Source organism: Triticum dicoccoides, chromosome 2A, assembly GCF_002162155.2.
Source record: "Triticum dicoccoides isolate Atlit2015 ecotype Zavitan chromosome 2A, WEW_v2.0, whole genome shotgun sequence".
Taxonomy (NCBI): domain Eukaryota; kingdom Viridiplantae; phylum Streptophyta; class Magnoliopsida; order Poales; family Poaceae; genus Triticum; species Triticum dicoccoides.
This window is the reverse complement of record NC_041382.1, coordinates 193,150,527-193,170,374: the sequence shown is the minus strand read 5'-3', so window position 1 is coordinate 193,170,374 and position 19,848 is coordinate 193,150,527. Positions and strand designations below refer to the sequence as shown.

The following is a 19,848-nucleotide window of genomic DNA, read 5'->3' as shown; positions in this document are numbered from 1 at the left end:
TACAAGGATGCTGGAACATATGGATCTAACGAAATGGTAAAGTTTTCATAAATGAAGTAGCAAGTGTGAACTGCAGGAAATTCAAATTAAAGTATGACTTACAATTCTTGGAGTACAGAATAAAGTCAAAGCACCTAAGGGCTCTGCAAGATTGGATAGCAGCTTTGATGATGATCGGCTAGAGTTTAATCATTTTCAACGAAATGATTGTGACACGAACTGGTATTGGTTAGTTGCTTTTATTTTGGAAGCTTAAACTCCTTGTAATTGATTTGTAAATATTTTTAATGAAAATTACAGTAGAGCTATTATTCTACGGTTTGCGCTTAAAAAAAGAATAAACAACTGCACACAAGAGACATTCATAGATATTGAAGAAAACAAAGGCTGCCTCTCTAAATGGAGATTAAAGTTCATGTGAGTATTTAGATTGTTAGAGACATGGAAGGTTTTTTGGAATGAAGGACCATCTTTTGTTATGTGGTAGCAAGTCTACATGCTTGAACTAGAAATGATAGGTCATTGAGCTAGAAAGTAAAATACGCCTTCACCGTTTATGGATTGCCTAAGATCCTTGTGATGTCTTCCTTATTATTTGGCCAACTCCAGGCATCATGTTGGAGAAAGCAATGAGTTTCGCTCTTGCCTGAGATCCATGGTCGTTCCGATCTTCACGACTCATGGGCAGGTTGGAGGAGTCTAGCACGATTTCATTGGTTCTGTCGTGACTAGTCAAGAGCACATTCGGTCTAAGTGGTTCTGGATGCCCACGAATACAGTGATGGTCATGACCAGGATAGAGATCGGTAGTGTCGCAATTGCACCGCTTGTGGGTTGACAAACAAAATACAGCTAGGCTCCAGGCGTGCGTGAGCTGCCGATAATTGATTCACCGTCGATCTTAAGGTCAAAATGAGGGGTCATGAAGAAACAATAGAGAGAGTGGTAGTGTCCGGAGGGATCTCATAGGAAACATGGTAGTTTAACAAGGTCTAGGCCCACTAAAGGTACCTACTTATATACTCCCTCTGTAACATATCCAATGCATGTTTGTTCATCAAAGTTGTTGTTGAATAATGAGCTCGACGGACAGTGGCTCCATTTGAGCAAACATATTATGCGTACATAATTACATAATGCATTTGAAGACAAGGTCATGGCCTCATTAATCTAATGTTTTTTCCAGTTAAGGCCTTAAATACGTACGGAAATAATGATATGCCATACGTATAACTAAGAATGCATGCATACATTGAGTTACTTTGGTATGTGTGTACGTACACTACACACATTGGCCTTGGAGGTGTACCACGACCTAGGCTCATGCAGCCTTGTACGAGTTGTGTGTGTTGACCTGACCATACCCAAACAAGACGGTTATATATATCAAACTACAACTACAACATATAGTATTACGAGGAACGTAAACTTTGATGAAGCTTGCTAATTAATCCATTGCCATAGATTTCTCTTTGACTTACAGAAAAACAAATACATATGTGGTCGATCGGGTAACTGTTGGTCGCTCATCGATCAGACGGAGCAGGCAGCAGCAATGATTAAGTTGCACACCAACTCCAGTCTATTTTCCCAACGATTTAAGAATAATTGCTTGTCATGTGACCATCAGTGACTTGACAGTTACTTGTGTCCTTATTCTAGTTGGTTTTTCTCCCTCCCTTTGATTTCTTCTATTATACTTATATTAAATTCTCAGCAGTACAGTAACCAATGAAATAGAAGAGGCAGCAAAATTAAACTAAAGAAATCGAATGAACAAGAACAAACAGACAATAAAAGTAGCATTCTAAGAAAAGCAACCGGAGTGACCCTATTTTTCTTCACTGGAGACAAAGCATATGATGCAAGTGAGAGGGATAGCAGCCGCCTCCACCAATCATATGAAGCCACCTTTGCCATGATTCCCCACACTGACATGCACCACACACACCAATGAATTGAAGATCGAAATAAGAATAACAGGAAAAACAAAAGTGAAGTTTCTAACAGTAACCAGTGACCATGAACTGGATAAAAATGGTACAATCCTGTACAAAAACGGCTCTCGTACGAGATCATCATTGTATGCATGTTTTGCCCCCTGTCGGTCGGTACGTGATGAACTGTTCGACCTAGCTTCCACATGCATGCAGATGCAGGTGGAACCCGTACTTGTATTTTTCATTACATGTAGTCGCTCACATCCAGGAGATCGGACAGGTGCATGTCGAACAGCCCGGCGGCGTCGGCGCTGAAGGCGTCGATGTTGCTCGCGTTGGCGCAGAAGGTTGTCGGTGAAGCCGAGTTCACACGCCCCGCGGGGCTCGATGACGGCGTGGATACGCCGGAGCCGACGTTGCAGTTGTTGTTGTTGTTGCTACTTGTGACCGGGCTGCTCCACTGCAGGTTCGACGTGTCTGACGCCATCTGCATCAGCGCCGGCACGTAGTCGAGCTCGAGCTGGTTGTCGTAGCCCGGGAGCTGCCCGTAGTCAGAGGGCACCATGTGATCCTGGTGTAGTTGCTGCGCGGGGTTCGCGTGAACCAGACCCGGCATTTGGCACGCCGAGCTGGGCTGCAAGAACATGTCTGCGGCCGTGGCATGTTGAGGCGGCGCCTGAGATACCTGCTGCGCCATCTGCGCCTGGATCAGCCAAGGGAGGAGCATCTGCTGTTCGGTCGTGGGCTGCGAGGAGGTTGTGGTCGGGGCTGCGAGGAGGGTGGAGGCGAGGCGGAGGAGGTCCGGGTAGTTGGCGAGCGGCTCGAGGGCGCGGAGCGTGTCGAGGTCGGCCTGTGTGGGGTAGTAGGCGGCGGGCTTGAGGAGCGAGGAGAGGTCGAGGAGGTCGAGGCGCGGCGCGTGGGTGACGGGGTCGATGCCCATGCGGAGGAGGCGCTTGCGGATGTGCGTGTTCCAGTAGTTCTTGATCTCGTTGTCCGTCCGTCCGGGCAGCCTCGCCGCAATGGCTGACCACCTGAGCAATCATGCAAAAAAGCACATCAAAATCAAACTCGCCAGGAAACCGTACGCCTAGCTGCTGCTGCTGCTATAGCAACAGAGACGCCTAGCTAGTACTACGTCGAGTTGAATAATGTGAAGTGAGTAGTTCTTACTTGTTGCCGAGGATGCTGTGTAGCTGGATGATGGTCTCCTCTTCCTCGAAGGAGAAGCGGCCGCGCTTGATGTCCGGCCGGAGGTAGTTGGTCCACCGCAGCCGGCAGCTCTTCCCGCACCGCTCAAGGTCTGCACACACACAGACGCAACACAGTTAATTATTGTGTGGGATCGATCGGTGGATAACTAACTAACCAACTTGGCAGAGCAAGCAGCTGCATGAGTCCGAGTCGCTTACCGGCATTCTTGGGGAGGGTGCGCCAGTTGCCCTGGCCGTGCTTCTTGATGTAGGCGACGAGCTTCTCGTCCTCCTCCTGCGTCCACGGCCCCTTCTTCAGCCCGGTCCTGTCGCAGCACGGCGCGCGCCCCATCTAATCGCGTATACAACTGTAGAGTAGAGACGGATTGGGCTATGGAGCGAGCAGGAAAAGGCTCAGTTTGTCTCGCAGCCGCTGTAGAGGATGGAGAGGAGCTAGCTAGCTAGCCAGGAGAGTGTGAAAACTGAAAACTGGACGGATGGATGGAGGTAGAGGACGGGAGACGAAGGTGTGTGGGGGCGAGGGAAAGGCTTATAAAGGGCGCGAGCGCGACGGGCCGGGGGTGGCGGTCCAAGTCAACAGGATTCGGTGCCGGCCTTTGTTTATCGCGGCCGCGACGTGGCTCTCCTGCCGGCTGCGGGCTGCGTCTCGTCTCACGGCCACGCCCACGGCAGCGACCGTCTCGTCCGTTGGATGAGGATGGAAGGGGTAAAAAAGGGTCGCGACCGGAAGACAAGAAACGCACGCAGGGCGGGACGCCACCCCCCAAAGTGGCCAAGCAGATCCCACGGCACGCGCTGGCGTGCCACCCCGACTATCCCATCGTCGCAGGCAAGGCTAGCCCGTAGCCCCGTGCAACATTGTCTCGTGTTTTGACTGACTAGGATAATCACATGTGTCGATCCTTGCGGAGTAGAGTGCGCTTCCCTTTGCCAGTTCCATCAGGAACATGCCATTTTTACCGATGGTGGTAGAATCTAGTACTAGACTCCATCAGGCTGAACGTACGAGCTAGGAAACAAAACACAATGATGGAGTGAAAAACGGTCAACTGTACTGTATTTTACTTTTACTACTACTATAGACCAAGGATGTACTGGGCAGGGTAAATTTCTTGGCGGGCAAAAACATCCGATCCAATCCAATCCAATCAATGGATATTGACTCGTGTTTCGCCACTCCCGTCGGCTAGCTGGCGTTGACGAACGTCCCCGCCCCGCCCTGCCTTGTGGCGCCCGCCCTCCTGCGCCACCTCGCCCCGCTGACGGAACGCAGCGCCGGGGACGGACGGCCCAGACTCGTGCCGGCCCGGCCAACTCTTATCTCTAGCTCGCCCTTGTGGTCGAGGAACTGCACGGACGCTGCTGCGTGGAAGGAAAACCGCACTGCCCTGCTCCCACGGCCACGGGCCATGGCCATGGCAGCAGCAGCGGCGGCGGGAGGGGCCAGCAGCACCAGCGATAAACTGGCAAGGCGGCAGAGGCCCGCGTGCAGCTTTCCTTTTAATTCCTGTGCATGGGCCTGCGCCCGCACCGCCTTCCCGCCGTACGTCCTCGCTACCTGCCATGCCGACCGGCCACATGACAGTCTCGCCCCGCCGTGGTCCGTAACCAAAGAAGATCTGACTAAAGGAGGCGCGCCACGCGCATGTGTTCGAAATCGAATTCGGGACGGACGCTCTTGCTCGGGGGCCTCGCCCTCGCCCTCGTGTGTGTTTGAGCCGACGTCGACGTCGAGATCTATCTGCGGATCATGCAAGATCCCGACGTGGCCACGTTTTTGCTTCTTTTTTTGCTCGTTTTTGGATTTGCGTCGTGTAAAACGACCGATGGATCGATTTTCGCGCGGAGGTTTTTAGAGGCTCCCCACGTACGTCGTGTGCCGGCCGGCGACCGTGTGTGTGGCTGACAAGTACGCGGGTGTGCACAGGTGTGCCACCTGCTCATGTGGTGTGAGGGCTCGTGTGCTTCTTTTCGGGCAATTGCGACTCGTACTTGGTGTCCCTTCACAACCAGCAGGTGCGGTTTCTTCGCTGATATTACTAGTTAATATGTAAAGCGAAAACAAATGTCAAAAAAGTTTGCCCAAGCATATCAGAGTGTGTGTAAAGGAAAATGAAAGTGACATCAAGCCAGGAAAATGCGACCTTGGAGATAATATCATATTTGTACTGCCTTACTGTACGGATGCTATCCACGAGTGAACGAAGCATGAACTATTGATGTCGCAAGTGAAGGCTCATATATGGAGTAGTACAAAACAGCATGTACGTACATACCCTGAGTGGAGTACCTAATAATATTACTAAAAAGATTACTACGTTCCGGTTAAATCACCCGCAAAGAAGAAGATCTTAGTTAAATGGGTGAAAATGAAACATACTTGGCATTTAGCATCGTCTTTTTGTTGTCCTAGTTCCATGAAACACGCAAAACTCACTTGGTACTCCGCTAAGCTCTCTCTCTTTGGTAGGGACGCGTGTCTGCCAATCGAGCTTCTAGTGTCCATGTCAATTGACCTTTTGTGCATCACAATAATTGCTCGACACGGCCGGCACACATCAAGCCACTCGTACATGCCAGTACAACACGAGACCACGCTTGAATGAAGTTTTTGACAGTCTTACGTTTTCCTCCAGGACGGAGCATTAATTTGTTGATTTAATTAATGTTCAAATATAAGGTGACGCAAAACAAGCTACTAGTAGCGCAGACGAAACCAACGAGCAGGTTCAGTTTAGCTGATGAGCACATCCACAAATAGAAGATTAATTTGGAGAAGGGACGAGAAGAAAGCCAAAGTGTGCCGCTTACGGCAAAGTTAACAATGCACAAATATCTCATCCACTCCATCAAACGCGCAACGACTAAAACAGTCAATGCCCTATAGAATGCTTGCTTGCTTGCGGTGAATACTAATGTAATAAGATTAATAATGAACTCTGTTGCCCAACTACAAACCTGTACCGCGCTCCCCTGATTAGCCAGCCCTCCAAACTAAGGCACCCATCTTAATAATTAGTTTAAGCAAGAGGGCGGGGAACCAAGTCCAAATTAGGCAAGGCGATTAGTATGCAGGTCGCTCCACTAACGGTACGGATTCACACAGCGACATTATAATTTTGGGAGGCAGTGGCCGCTTTTGGCATACGTTTCCAAATGCAGACATCATATACGTATGTCATGAAAATAACCCCGCGTCCAATAAAACAGTGCTGTTTCGGACTAGTTGGCCGACCGTCCTTCTCTTAGACTTAATTGGGGAGCATGGGCAATGCATGCATGCATGCTATCAATGGTCTACATGCAATCACTGTTTCAGCTAAGATTACATGATTGCATGTAACCTTTTATTTACCACATACTAGTACTTTGTAGTGCTCAATTAATTGAGCATGCGTGATGAGCTCAATTGTACTGTACGTGCCAATCGACTGGTCCGAACGAAACTGGAGGCAAAAATTACCGAGAGGTGATTAGACTAGCGTGCAGACGTAACGACGACAGCGCCTCGCCGTGTGAGCGCACCGTGCACACCTGTGAAGTGCCAGCGAGCAACGCTTGCCGATGCTTCCGGGGATCGACCGGCGTACTTTAACCTGTGTCCGTACACGGATCGCTATTAGCAATAGGGAAAGTATATATAGTGATAAAAGTACGGGCAGTGAGATCACACTCTCGCGCAGCTTCCGCTGGCGATCGTTGTTCATACGGCAACGCAGATACTACGCCAGTACGTACGCATATCGCATATATATGCATACGTGTACGCATTTCCTTTTTTGCCGGGAATAAACCTACCGAGCTCGCTACGTAGCTATAGCTAGTAGATTTGCTTCAAGACTTGACAGGTCGTCGTATACGTATTACTAGTAGATAAGACGAACAAGGTACGTAGACATGCATGTTACACCATTTGTTAATCCGCATGAGATACACTGATACATACACATGGCGTATACAATTAACCCACCTACCTAGCTACTTAATCAGGTAGAGCTTGCACACAGAGATAACCTAGCCAGCTAGCTAGATTTGGTAGTAACTTAACTCTACTTATAATCAACATATAAGCTGCATACGCCTCCATGTCTCTCGCCATGGAGACACCGGCCCTCTTCCACGCACTAGCTACTCAAAACAAATCCCCAGCAGTTTTCAACACACGCCCTCAAATTAACAACCATTAACCCGCCCACACGAAGCTCTTAAGTATTCCCGTAATACCTGATCGGGGGGTCGCGTGGCGCGCGATCAGGATTCCATGGCGTATCCCCTGCCCGAAACGGAGCTCCGCTGACGTCGCTCCGTTTGACGGACGGGCAGATGGTTGCTGCGACTGCGAATAACGCGACGCACACACGCGCCTACGTGTCCCCCGGCCTCCAATAGTCTAGGCGCTACGGCGTCCTTCTCTATAATACGCGCGCGTGCATAGTTAATTCGCGGTTGGGTGATCCGGGAGATCTCCGTGAGGTCACCCCGGTCTCGCCTGCTTCATCCTAACATTGACGTTTATCCTATTCAAATCCCTCTCATAATTGTGTATTTTTAGCCTGGGGTCCGTGGGTTTGATTGTTTGGACGCAAAAGGCACCGGATTGGAAGAGCAAACCGCGCGTTAGATACTGTAGATTAATGCGGAGCTGGATGGCCAAGGCAACTCTGACTTTGTCTTGCTGCACTTTACGCGGATGTGATCGCGTTTTCTACTCCGGGATGGTCGATTAGCACCTGCGATCACGGATCAGGGTTTGCCACGTTGGAACACGATCAGATCGACCAACGTAAAAGTAAAATGGTCCGCTAGCTGCTGTGCGCATCGGCCAATTGATCTTTACCTCCATCGTTCGTGGTATAGGGCATCCATGCATAGTTAAGTGTAAGTGTATTATCTGAACCAGATTCTGCTAGAACATTCATTTGGTGATCAGGCATGAACATGATTGAGAGGTTAGTTAATTGCGATAGCTGTGACGATCTCCTATACTATTTCTTTTCTTTTTTGGCATCTCTGCGAGCCTGTGATCACTGTTCATGCGTGCGGTCCGTATAAAACTATGGTATTTGCATGGGGGTCGAGGTACGTACATACGTGCATCCATGGATGAGGTGTCAACAAACTGTCAACTCAACACACAAACTGGCGCCTCCGTTGCATCACGCCCCAGCTGCTCCATATAAGTATTTGTCACTGGCCAGGATGAGGCGCCCGTGGCTGTGGTTGCGTTTGGTTGTGACCTGGATCGCCTCCGCCTATGGTTAGCAAGAGTAGATGGGCGGGAAGCATTGTTATTTCATGTGATGGAACATGCATATCGTACTTGCTCCCTGGATGCATATGGCTTGGAAACGGCAAGAAGGGCATTTAATTTTCTAGGGGTGTATCTTTCTTATGCGACATTATTGTCATCTGGATGCGGCAAGTTGGTGGCATAATAAAAACAGCTAGCGCACTTGGTTCCGTATATGCCTTGGACCTTGGTCGATTCAGCATATGGGTCAGAGCATCAGAGGACAATTCATGATGGAGTGCAATCTGTGGCTAGAAAGAGAAGGGGAGAAATTAATGTTCATATGTCTGACTGAAAAGACGTGCTGAGGAGTATATTAGTCGGAATTATTCAGAACATTTGGAACCTGTTTTCAGCTGTTCATATGTAGTACGTAGTACATTGGTTGGCCGTTCCGACGCTAGCTCATGCTCATGCACTCGGAGAGAGTTTTCTTCCATTTGTGTCTTTATACATTAATTTCCTGTAAGCTTTCTATGTACACCAAAGACATTGGTTTTGATAATGAAATCGGAGGGAGCGCTCTCTTTTTTGGAGCAAAAAGAGCTCATGCTTAGTGGCCAATACGCACAGCTTGTTGTTAAGCAGCAAAACAACAATTTCCTTGATGTTTTTATATGGTGTCAAGTGAGATACCAAGATTTCAGTTGCGTAGCTCAATACGCGAAACTTGCGCCGACAATGCTCGATCTCGGACGCCAGCGCAAATAGTAGTTCACCAGCACATACACTTGAGAGCATTTGGCACTTGATCTCTTGGGCAAGAAGGGCATTGGCTCGTTCCATACACTTTCACGGTATCTGGAGTCCAACCACTTGTACATCCAAGTCATGTCATTTCCGGTGGTCAATCAGCCGGGGTTTGCCGGAATGGCTGACTCTTGGCAAGCATGGGCGGTTCCTGCAGCAAGCGACAGGCAGCATTTCAGTATCCAGTTAACCCTCTTGATGCCTTCGACAACTTAATTTCACCCTGATAGCTAAGCTAGCTTGCTTACGCAGCAGAGCTATTCTGAAGACGCGTACGGCAATCGCGACTTCGTGCAGGCAAAAACATCTGATCAGTAGCCTTTCTTATATTACGCCCATCAAAGTCAGCATGGGCTACAGCAAGAAGATATAATGTCGGGTCATCTCGGTTTACTGAACCCGCGGCGGGCGGAGGTACGTGTCACCGGAGAGGCCAACGGATCAGTGTCCAGACCGTCGTGCTGGCTGCAGCAGTAAAGCTCGCCCTGGTGTACGTGACGGGGATTTGCTGGGCTAATCATGCTTATGCTTGGAAGGTGCCGATTTTGCATTACGAACGATCGCTGCAGGTCGTTATCCTGCGAGCTTTGGGGGTGTCTTTTTCTTGGGCTTGAATTGGTGGCCAAACATGTTGCAAGGTGCAGCGATGTCAGATTGGTCCGAGATTTCGCTTCTCCATGCTGCAAGCTTCGCCTGAATGAGGCCTACGGCTCAGGGGTGCGTGCCTGCGTGGACGTCGTACGACCATGCAATGCAAGCTTCTGAGGGTTATCCAACAGGTTCAGAGACTCTGAAGGCCAAGGACTGTAGAATCCTGAAGGCGATTTAGATGCCGACTCAAGGGAACATCGAGCACGGTACCGCATTTCATCACGCCTATAGCTTCTGGGTGACGTTGCTTGACAAGTTCATTCAGGTGCTCATTAGTCAAAGGGAACTGTGCTGTTTGATTCATGTAAAATATTCTGAACAAGGATGCGTTTTTTTCCCCTCTCTGAATGCGAGACCCGATACAGATTGTTGGTCCACACGGTAAAATGTTACAGACAAAACAAAATTGTGCTCCTGTTTGAAGCTGTGAAACATTGCATCTATTCGTGGTTTGCTGATATCAGTTCGACGAGTTTGTCGTGCACAGCACCGTTTGTCACAAGAACACCGCCTGAAGGGTAGAGAATTCTGCGCCCTGTTAGGTCAGCTGCAAGATCCAACGGTTTCCCACTCCAGTCACTGATCTGCCAGTTTCAAAAAAAAAAGGTTATAATACTAATGCCGGTGAATCGATAGAACAAATGTACATTTGACTGAGTTCTGGCTTAACAGACAGAGGTGTGTATATACCTGACCGCCAGCTTCCTGCACACAAATCATCCCAACAGCATGATCCCAAGCCTATGCAAACAGTGGGAGTAGAAAAGGTCAGCGTATGTGTAAACATATTCCGCAAGTTGGAACCATTGGAATTTCAAGCAAGCGGACACCTTGATTTGAGTGTTCACCCGGGCTCGACTGAAAAAAACTGAGGCTCTCCCAGATGCTACCATTATATATTTGCACAAGCTACAAAACATCAGCAAGAGCATTATCACTCACCGATGATTAGTCTAAGATAGTCACTATCAACCTAACATACTTTTCTAGTATAGTGGTAATAAACAGAAAATGCAACAAACCTGCCACAGCAAGCATATCGGAGAAGAATTTTATTCTCATCTCGAGTATCAGATTCGTCCGTCGTTGAGTCAAAGAGGAGGGATAATGGTATCATGTTCCAAGTTTGGCTATCCGGAATGCAGAAGCGTGCCATGTGCACAACTGAACATGCATCAACAAAACATCTCTTCCAAACATCCTGTGCTGTGGTGAGCTGGCCAATCTCAGGAGACAAGTGCCTAGACCAAGTACCACAGCCTACATGAGACACCATAAGGATGCCATTGCCAGGACAGGGATCAAGATTTTCTTCTTTCTTGTTTGCCGTGGTCCAATTTGGACATCCCATCACTCCTACTGCTACCTTTCCGTTCACCACAAGAGCCAAACCGACCTTAAGACAAAGCAAGAATAGCTTCATATCAGAATAAAAAGAATACGAAAATGTAGTGACCATGATCTATTGCCCAGATAGCACTTAGAATTTTAGAAAGCATGGACCTGCAAAATTCAGGCTGAACAGCTACCATAGGTGAGCGAACAAAAATGGTATTTACAAACCCTAATTTGCCAAACTAAGTATTCAGACATCCTATTTTGTCAAACTTGGTATTATCAAAGTTTGCAAATTCAAAAGGACAGTGCTTCATTAAAAAAAACTGCAAGAAAACTTTACGCCGGTAAATAAAATAACGATGTTACAATGTTAAATATGGTTTGTTTCAGTGAGGAACCATGTGGAAAATCATCAAGCTACAAACATCAACGTGCTATGAATCTCATAATGTTGATTGTGGCTTTTGATACATGCATCTGGATCGCTTATGCTACAGGGAACACATGATGGAGGCCCAGAGACAAGCTACACATATAAATAGTCCAATATGCATCATCACGACATTTTCTAGTACAATACACATTTTAATGTGTGTTTGAGAAAATAGTGTCCGACACACATAATGCCCAGAAACAGGATGCGGTCAGCAATACCCAGTGATAAGCCTTATAATGAACACAGAACCACCCCACCAAGAGAGGATGGCCTTCAGGAACAATCTTGCCCCGCACTGACACATCACAGAAAACGGTGTTCCAACTATGCCTGTTATGCTCCTTGTTGCTAAATTTGTGCGGAATACAGTACTCAGCTGGCTAGGCTGTGACATCATGAATATTGTGGACTCTTACAACTTGGTTTCCCTGTCAGCTTTGTGACAAGAGAAAGGTACAATTTTCAAAAGAAAGGTGTCGAATGACTCCATTGGGTTAGTTATGCATAGCTGGTAGAATGTATGCAAGTAGAGGAGTAGTAGAATCTTGCAGAATCAACCCTTAAGTCCAAGATAGAATGCACGCGAAGTTCATGAGGACAATGAACAATGGGATGGAGCAATGATAGACTGCTAGCTACCTACTTAGCTCAGCCAGCCTAATGCTGTTTCTGCAAGCTCCTGTACAGATTAAATAGTTTTGGCACCTAGCTGTTTGTCTTTTAGCCCCCTGTACATAATCTTTCCCTCCCATAAAATAATTAGGAAGAGCTCCTGCCGTTCATTCAAGCAAAAAGAAACAAATAAACAGAGAGCTGTACCACATACAGAGCATCATCTCCTTTCAAGAAACCTTTAGTGCCATCAATTGGATCAAGTACCTTCAAAACCGCAGCATCATGATAACTCAGTGGAACGAACTTCTACAGATCCTGATATGCGATTAATGAAACCTTGGCAGTTTACCCAATAAGTAGCAGGATTTGAATCAAAGGAGACAGCATCCTTGCCTCCTCTATCAATAGCTCTCAACACATCATCATGAGTTAAAGGTGAACCACTATTTTTCACTTTGTCTGTGACAGCACTTGAAATTGACTCAATGAGTACATTACCACTGTTATCATCAGGATTAGATGACTTCAGAAATGTTGAGTCCTCTTCTGCCACCAGAGGTATTGATGGAAACAGTTGCTGGAGCTCTTCCAGTAGCACCAGGGTAAATGTGGCATCAGATGAAGGCACAAAGTGCATATGGTAAGCTGAACTAAGGAATTATGCTATGAATTACCGAAGCTGATAAGGGCCTGAACTCCAAAATCTGCAATTGTCACAGGACTTTGGTCATTCTTTTCAAGAATCTTCCTTCCACCTGAAAGAAGTGATCTCTTCACCTGTCAAAGCATACAAATTAACCAGCAAAATGTAGCTCAGGTCATCAGCTAGGTAATCGATGACATGCTAGGCATTTGAATTTATTACATCACCATTAAATGATGCACTGAGCACTCACAAAGTCAACGTTTGGGTTTAGTGCAGTTTATTGCTGCTGAAACCTTTGGGGCTTCTGTTTTTTACTTATGCTCTTCTCAGTAACCGCAATAAAACTGGCTAGACCAAAATGGGTCTTTGCCAATTTGAACCTAAACGGAGAGATACACAAGAAATAATTCTGGCTTCCGTGAATGCATGTACCTCTCATTTCCTAACTATCCCATAGTTTATACTTATTTTCAGGTATATATGTTGGAATTTGGGAAGAATTTAGACATACTAAACTGAGTGATGTCAATACTTCAGAAATAAACGGTGCATAATATGAAGCATTTGATGGCCGTATGATCCACAATGCCAACTATGTCTGGGGGAGCCGGAAATGGCCATGCACCTCTGCAAGAACTGCCCCTTCTTGACAGCGGTCTGGAGCCACATTAAAGATTGGACGGGAGAGAATATGGATATGGCGGCGGACCCAACACTTCTATTCACCATGGCAGTCTCACATTGGTGGGACGAGATGATCCCCAATGGCCTGAAGGAGGTCAAGCGACACCAGAGTGGTATTCTCTTATACACGTTGTGGAACATATGGAAGAAACACAACCATCGCATCTTCAGCGGAACCCGCCTCACCCATTTTGAGGTTGCTGCTCTAGCTCTCCAACGCGACATGGCTTTTGGGCGCACCCATGCCACGGAAGATATTGGTTATAAGGTACTCCCTTCGTAAAGAAATACTATAAGATCGTTTAGATCACTAGTTTAGTGATCTAAACGCTCTTATTTTTCTTTACAGAGGGAGTAATAGTCAGTCTGTTCCTGTCTTATGGTTTCCACCAAGTTCCCTTAAAAAACATGACACATCTGTACATAAACCTTCTTCTTCGTCCAAATGAAAAGGCAGTGCTCCTGCCGGTTCCTCGAAAAAAAATGAAGTGTATTATTGTTGTTCTACTCTGTATGGTTAAATTTTTCCAAATGAGATTGTGTACCTTTTATGATCACACTCACATGGCGACCACAATACACAACTGTGTTTTAGAATAGGTAAATCATTTTGATGATTTTACTAAAGCTACCGAGTACATGAAATGACTTGATTTTCTCTGTGTCTAGCATACTGCATTACGCATTGGATGCTTAATGTTCTGTCTTGCAAAACTTTACCCCAGAAATAAACCTCTTCACACAATATGTCTCGTGCTTTATCATACAGTTGCAAGGACTGACATTTTGGTGTTCCACGGAGCTTTTCACTCATTTTTTGCAAAACAAATTGCAACACCGCAGGAATTGACTTCAGAGAATAATATGCAAATTAGTTGATCCTTCCTAATTTTTTTCTCAACTTTGTTGTCATCGAACTTTACATCAAGAGAGCTACTTTACAGTGGTAAATCACTGCTATGCCACCGAATGGCAACTACCCCGGCGCCCAATCTGAAACCTAGAGGAGGGGATGAGGTCAACTCACGTCTACGCAGAGGCGGCAGGCGCGCTCGACAGAGGCAGCGGCCGCGGCGAGCTCGCGGTGGTGGGGAGCGCGCTCTGGAGGGAAGGGGAGATCGCTTCCGTCCTCCGCGGCTGACGATATCAACGCTGCCGCCCTGTCCAATAACAGAACAGATCAGCCGAAGAGGCGGCGGCGGCGGCTGCTGCTACCAAAATCACATCAGAGGATGGATGTATGGCCTGGGAGCTTGCGAGGGAAACCTTATCGAGATACGAGAGGGAGGAGGCGTCGGCGGGGCGAATAGTCGCCGGCGGCCGACGAGGAGACGGTGCGGCGGAAGCGAGAGGTGGAGGAGCGGCATGTGTGATATGGGTGTGTGTGGCGGGAGCAGGACGGCTGATACTGTTGAATGATGTTTTTTTTCTTCAGAAAATTATGAACCCATTTGTTGATCACATAACAAAAGTATTTGGGACAAACCAAACTTGTGTTGGATGGTTAAGAGGATAGTGCTATCCTTAGTCCACCAGGGTTCAAAATCTTAATATTCATATTATTTTAAATTTATTTTAGAATTTTCGGCGACGCACATTCAGTGAAAAGAGATGTTTTCATCTACTACGAAAGTCAGGCCTCAGTTGGATCAATCAGCCAAACAAACATGCTGAAATTATTTCGAAGTGATGAACGGGCAAGTGTGTGAGCTTTGTTCAGAAATATTTTTTCGAGAAACTTTTAATCCATTTATTCTTAATTATGACAATTGACAGTACAAATGACATCAAAACTAATAAAAATTACAGCCAGTTCCGTGGACCACCTAGCAACGATTATAAACACACGTGCAAGTTGAAGGCGTGCCACCGTCATCGCCTCTCCTTTTTCGAAGTCGGACAAATCTAGTTATAATAGACAGTCGAGAAGTCGTGTGCTAAGGCCACCAACGCATTAGAGAAGCAACCATCGTTGATGAAAAAAGTCGTAGATCGAAAAGATCGAACCAATAAACATACAAATGAAGATGAACGAAGACCAAATCGAAACAGATTCACCGAAAACCAACACTGACCGAATCCCACGAGATCCGACGAAGACACACCTTTACACGCCCTCTATAACGCTCCGGACACACCTGTCGGTGGTCGCTACTCCTGGCGGGATCTAGACTGGCCCCACAGATCAATACTAGTTTTTTCTGCGCATTTTGTCCTCACTCGCGCACCTGGGAGCAACTTCCCGGTCGGTCACCCGTTCTGAAATTACTCCAAGATGAGCACGCTTAACTTTGGACTTCTGTATGAATGGGCTTCCGGAAAAGAAGGAATTCCTTATTGATATGAGTAGTCTATCATCTCTGTTAAGCCAGACTATCACATACACCCCCACTCAGAGAAACCGACACCCTTGTCGGGCCACAGGAACGTTTCCTCTTGGCACATACGTCTGTGCATCCAGTCCGGTACATGTGTCATGTCGTGTGCCACGACGGGTCACAAACGTCATGGACAACATGACCGTGCATCTGTCCGCAAACATCCGTGTAACCGCGAGGGTCAGCTCTGATACCAACTTGTAATGCCCCGGACACATTCGCCGGTGGTCGTTACTCCTGGCGGGATCTAGACTGGCTCCACAGATCACTACTAGTCTTTTCTGCGCACTTTGTCCTCACTCATGCGCACCCGGGAGCAACTTTCTGGTCGGTCACCCATCCTGAAATTACTCCAAACTGATCATAGTTAACTTTGGAGTTCTGTCCGAATGGGCTTCCAGAAAAGAAGGAATTCCTTATTGATACGAGTAGTCTATCATCCCTATTAAGCCAGGCTATCACACTCTCCAATGAAGCCTAGACACATGATCAGGACGGGATAGAATGTGGGAGACATTATTCCTGCCGAGGGACGTCGTTGCCGCCACACAGCCCCAACCAAGACACTGAACCTAACAAGAATGAGAACGAGATCCCTCCCGCCGGCAGGGGGCCGAGGTCCTCTGCACCTACATGGCCCAAATGTCATCGAAGATGAGGCGGAAAGCAATATCATCAAAATCTGATCCTATAGCCATAATCTCATTAGCAATTTGAAAGTATTGGCTTGTCATGATCCTCTACCAAGGAGAGAGCCTCTCGCAATGCAAGTGCTTTGACAATTTCAGTGTCTGATACCCCTCAAAAACTGCTGAGGATGCCCCGGGAAATCACTACTACCGCAAGCAACAACTGCCACTGTAAACACAAAATCACCATATATAGACTTTAATTTGTTTCCTTATTCTGCCATTTAACAACCCACACTTGGATGAACAACATTAGTTTTAAAAGTAATCATGTACACATTCTTAAGAAAATCAAGTAAATTGCATCAACCACAAATAAAGCATCATGCACACATTCAACGTCATGTGCAAATCACACATGGCATGTTCTCATCTGCACACCGTCCCCTCCTCCAATGTGTTAGGCTCTCCATGCCACCCTAAAAAGCGTGATCTCCACTCGCGCTATCTCCCAAAGATTGCCATGTATTACTTTGACTAAGGTGTTGATGGAAATAAATCGGGAAGTATCCGTCATGTGATAAATCACATCCAATTTCACTGGGAAATGGAAATTTCCTAATATAAATGCTAAATAGTTCAAAATGTGGAACAAATGGTTCAAAACAAATACTTGTAGCACTCTATATTCATCGAGCATGTGAAGATAAGAATTGAAGTTTATTTTAGCTCAAGTAAGTTTAGCCAATCATGCTATTTGTACCTCTAAAGATAGTTTCACTGAAACTAATGAACATTTATTTTTAACAACAAACTAGTGAAATACCAACAAAAAATGGCTTAAAGATTTGGACATTCTATTGAAGTCATTGTTTATTCGAGAAGAGTCAAAACATTGTTGCTACAAAGTATTAATAAAATATTTAGAAATCACAAGAAAATTACAAGACCAACACACTGATTAAATACACTAAAAATCTTCTGAAGGAGAAAACAATTGCTAGTTAGCAAACCGGTAAATGAGGAAAAATCAACAACTTTGATCCTCTGTGACTAGCATTTGGGAAGATCGGATGGCGGGGGGAGTAGCTTCTGGTTCGGCAGGTTCCCGTCTAGCACCAACCATGCCATTCGTAGTCCCCAAGTTGTGTGCACCTCCAAATGGCAATGCATGAACCATACACCTGCGGATACATGCATATCGCACGTATGAGCAAGGGCTAAACATTCAATTTCATGAATATATAGTATATGCAACTCGGCCTACCTGGGTTGTCGGCGAGAAAACGTATGGCCACCCACCCACCAGCCGGCACTCCAACGGTGTTCCGCTCGACGGGGTCGACGAGGTTAAACCTCGTCGGATCATTCACAGGGTCGTAGTTGCCAAAGCCTTGCCCGACAACGAAGAAGTTGAAGCCGTGCAGGTGCAGAGGGTGGCTCTCGATGCCAAGGATGCTCGTGTCCTGCATCACCAGCTCCACCATCGCGTTGAATGGCAGCACGAGCAGCTTCGTCCCGGTGGCCACGTTCATGTTGTTCGGCGATACCCCAGTGTAGTTGAACCGTGAGAGAGGCATGATTGGAAAGTTTGACCCGTAGACACCTCGAGACATGCCTGTGAAGTGCGACTGTAGGAGCGCTGTCGAAGGAAGCACCAGGGAGATGTTGTTGATGGCCGCCGCAAACTGCGTGGTGTTGGTAGGCCCCTGGCACGTCGCATTCACGGGGCAAGGGCGTGTGCCCAGCCGACCGTGAAGAAGAACCGCTTGTCCACCGACTGTGGCACGGCGGCCGGGTACTGCGGTGTGGCAAGGCTCCGGAGCTTGGAGGTGAAGTTGGTGACCAGGCCCGTGTCGTTGAACCTCGGCATAGTCGGCCTGAAGAGTGGCAGGTCCTTGTCGAAGCTTGACTCGGAGGCGGAGCGAGGGTTGTGGTACTCGAGTATGCCGGCGACCGTGGTGCTGTCGAACGTGCCAGGCCTGATGACGGAGTATGGCGCGGCGGACATGTAGAAGTTAGCCTGGGGATAGAACGGCTTGGCTGTGAGGAGCACGTTGGTGGTCTGGCCCGGAGAGATTATCAGGGTCTTGACAGTGAATGGTTTGACGTAAACTGCGTCGACCTCGACGATGGTGAGTGTGTGGTTGGCGACGGAGAAGAATAGCTCGTCGTTGAGAGCAGCGTTGATGAGGCGCAGTAGGTATGTTTTCCCAGGTTCCACCTTCAGCTTGAACGTGTCTGCAAAGTGGCATGGGCGCACGGTAAGCATACTGGTCACTAGGTTTATAAATCTTTGAAGATTAAGATGCATGGAAGCACAGAGTGAGCGCAATGTACCTTTAGCGGAGCAGTTGTATAGCGGCCCAGGGAGGCCATTGATGGTGAAAGCGTCTGAGATATTTGGGGCGCCGCCCGTCCGGAGCGCCTGGCTGACCAGTGCCTCCGTGTCCGCCCTCCACCACTCACCGAAGAGAACTGGAACTTCCTTGTGTGGCGCAACGAAGGGGTAAAGCACGCCGAGCTTGGGAAGGATGACGATGACGCCGTAGACGGTGGCGCGTAGCCAGGAGATGTGCGCGTGCCACCAGAGTGTGCCGCGCTGCCCGGTGACGGTGAAGTTGTAGACGTAGCTCTGGCCCGTCTGAATCGGGCACTGCGTGACGTACGCCGGCCCGTCGGCCCAGCCGCTCCGCAGCTGCCGGATGCCGTGCCAGTGCAGCGTCATGTTGTGCGCTACGTGGTTGGTGACGCGGACGAGCACGCGATCGCCCTCCCTCGCCACCAGCGTCGGGCCGGGGTACTCCCCGTTCACCGTCACGATGCTCTTGCTGGCGCACAGCCTCGTCACGTTCGCCATTTGCACCTGCAGAGATCAAGGTTATGAAGACGATCCCCGTCCATGTGAGAAAATGCATGTAGAACATAGATGAATGCGGACGTACGTGCATATATACGTACATTGAAATCGTAGTGCCTAGTGATGCTTTGTGCCTGGACGATGAGTAGCATGAGAGTCGCCATGAGGAGAGAGCATGGAGCCGGAAGACGGGAGGAAATCGCCATGGTCAGAGTTTCAAGTATGCCCCGATCAGCTAGCTGATCGATGTTGAGCTCTTGAGGGGAAGATGTATGGCCAGGTGAGGATGGAATGCTTTTGCTCGAACAGGTACTTGAGTTTATAAATACATGTATGTAGGAAGTGGCAAGCGTGTACCACCAGCTACGTACCACCGTCCCATTTCTTTGAGGTTTTCTACGTGGTCAATTTTCGTTAGGT

General features: G+C 47.7%; 2 protein-coding genes and 1 pseudogene across 2 annotated transcripts; all 3 read right to left on the bottom strand.

Annotated features, from left to right (window-relative positions):
* Window positions 1-1,971: 1,971 nt before the first annotated feature.
* Window positions 1,972-3,656, bottom strand: LOC119354157 (transcription factor MYB41-like). The gene is made up of 3 exons (XM_037620870.1): window positions 3,350-3,656; window positions 3,111-3,240; window positions 1,972-2,971 (listed from the first exon to the last, which is right to left on the bottom strand). The coding sequence occupies exons 1-3, from the start codon at window positions 3,480-3,482 to the stop codon at window positions 2,185-2,187; spliced, it is 1,050 nt and encodes a 349-aa protein (XP_037476767.1). The 5' UTR covers window positions 3,483-3,656; the 3' UTR covers window positions 1,972-2,184.
* Window positions 3,657-10,114: 6,458 nt separating this feature from the next.
* LOC119354156 (putative PAP-specific phosphatase, mitochondrial) lies at window positions 10,115-14,971 on the bottom strand. The gene is made up of 9 exons (XM_037620869.1): window positions 14,828-14,971; window positions 14,589-14,721; window positions 12,906-13,008; window positions 12,581-12,816; window positions 12,436-12,495; window positions 10,865-11,238; window positions 10,673-10,751; window positions 10,533-10,583; window positions 10,115-10,426 (listed from the first exon to the last, which is right to left on the bottom strand). Exons 1-9 carry the CDS (start codon window positions 14,926-14,928, stop codon window positions 10,283-10,285), a joined length of 1,281 nt encoding a protein of 426 aa, XP_037476766.1. The 5' UTR covers window positions 14,929-14,971; the 3' UTR covers window positions 10,115-10,282.
* Window positions 14,972-17,621: 2,650 nt separating this feature from the next.
* LOC119359257 lies at window positions 17,622-19,634 on the bottom strand (annotated as a pseudogene).
* Between the last annotated feature and the right edge of the window lie 214 nt (window positions 19,635-19,848).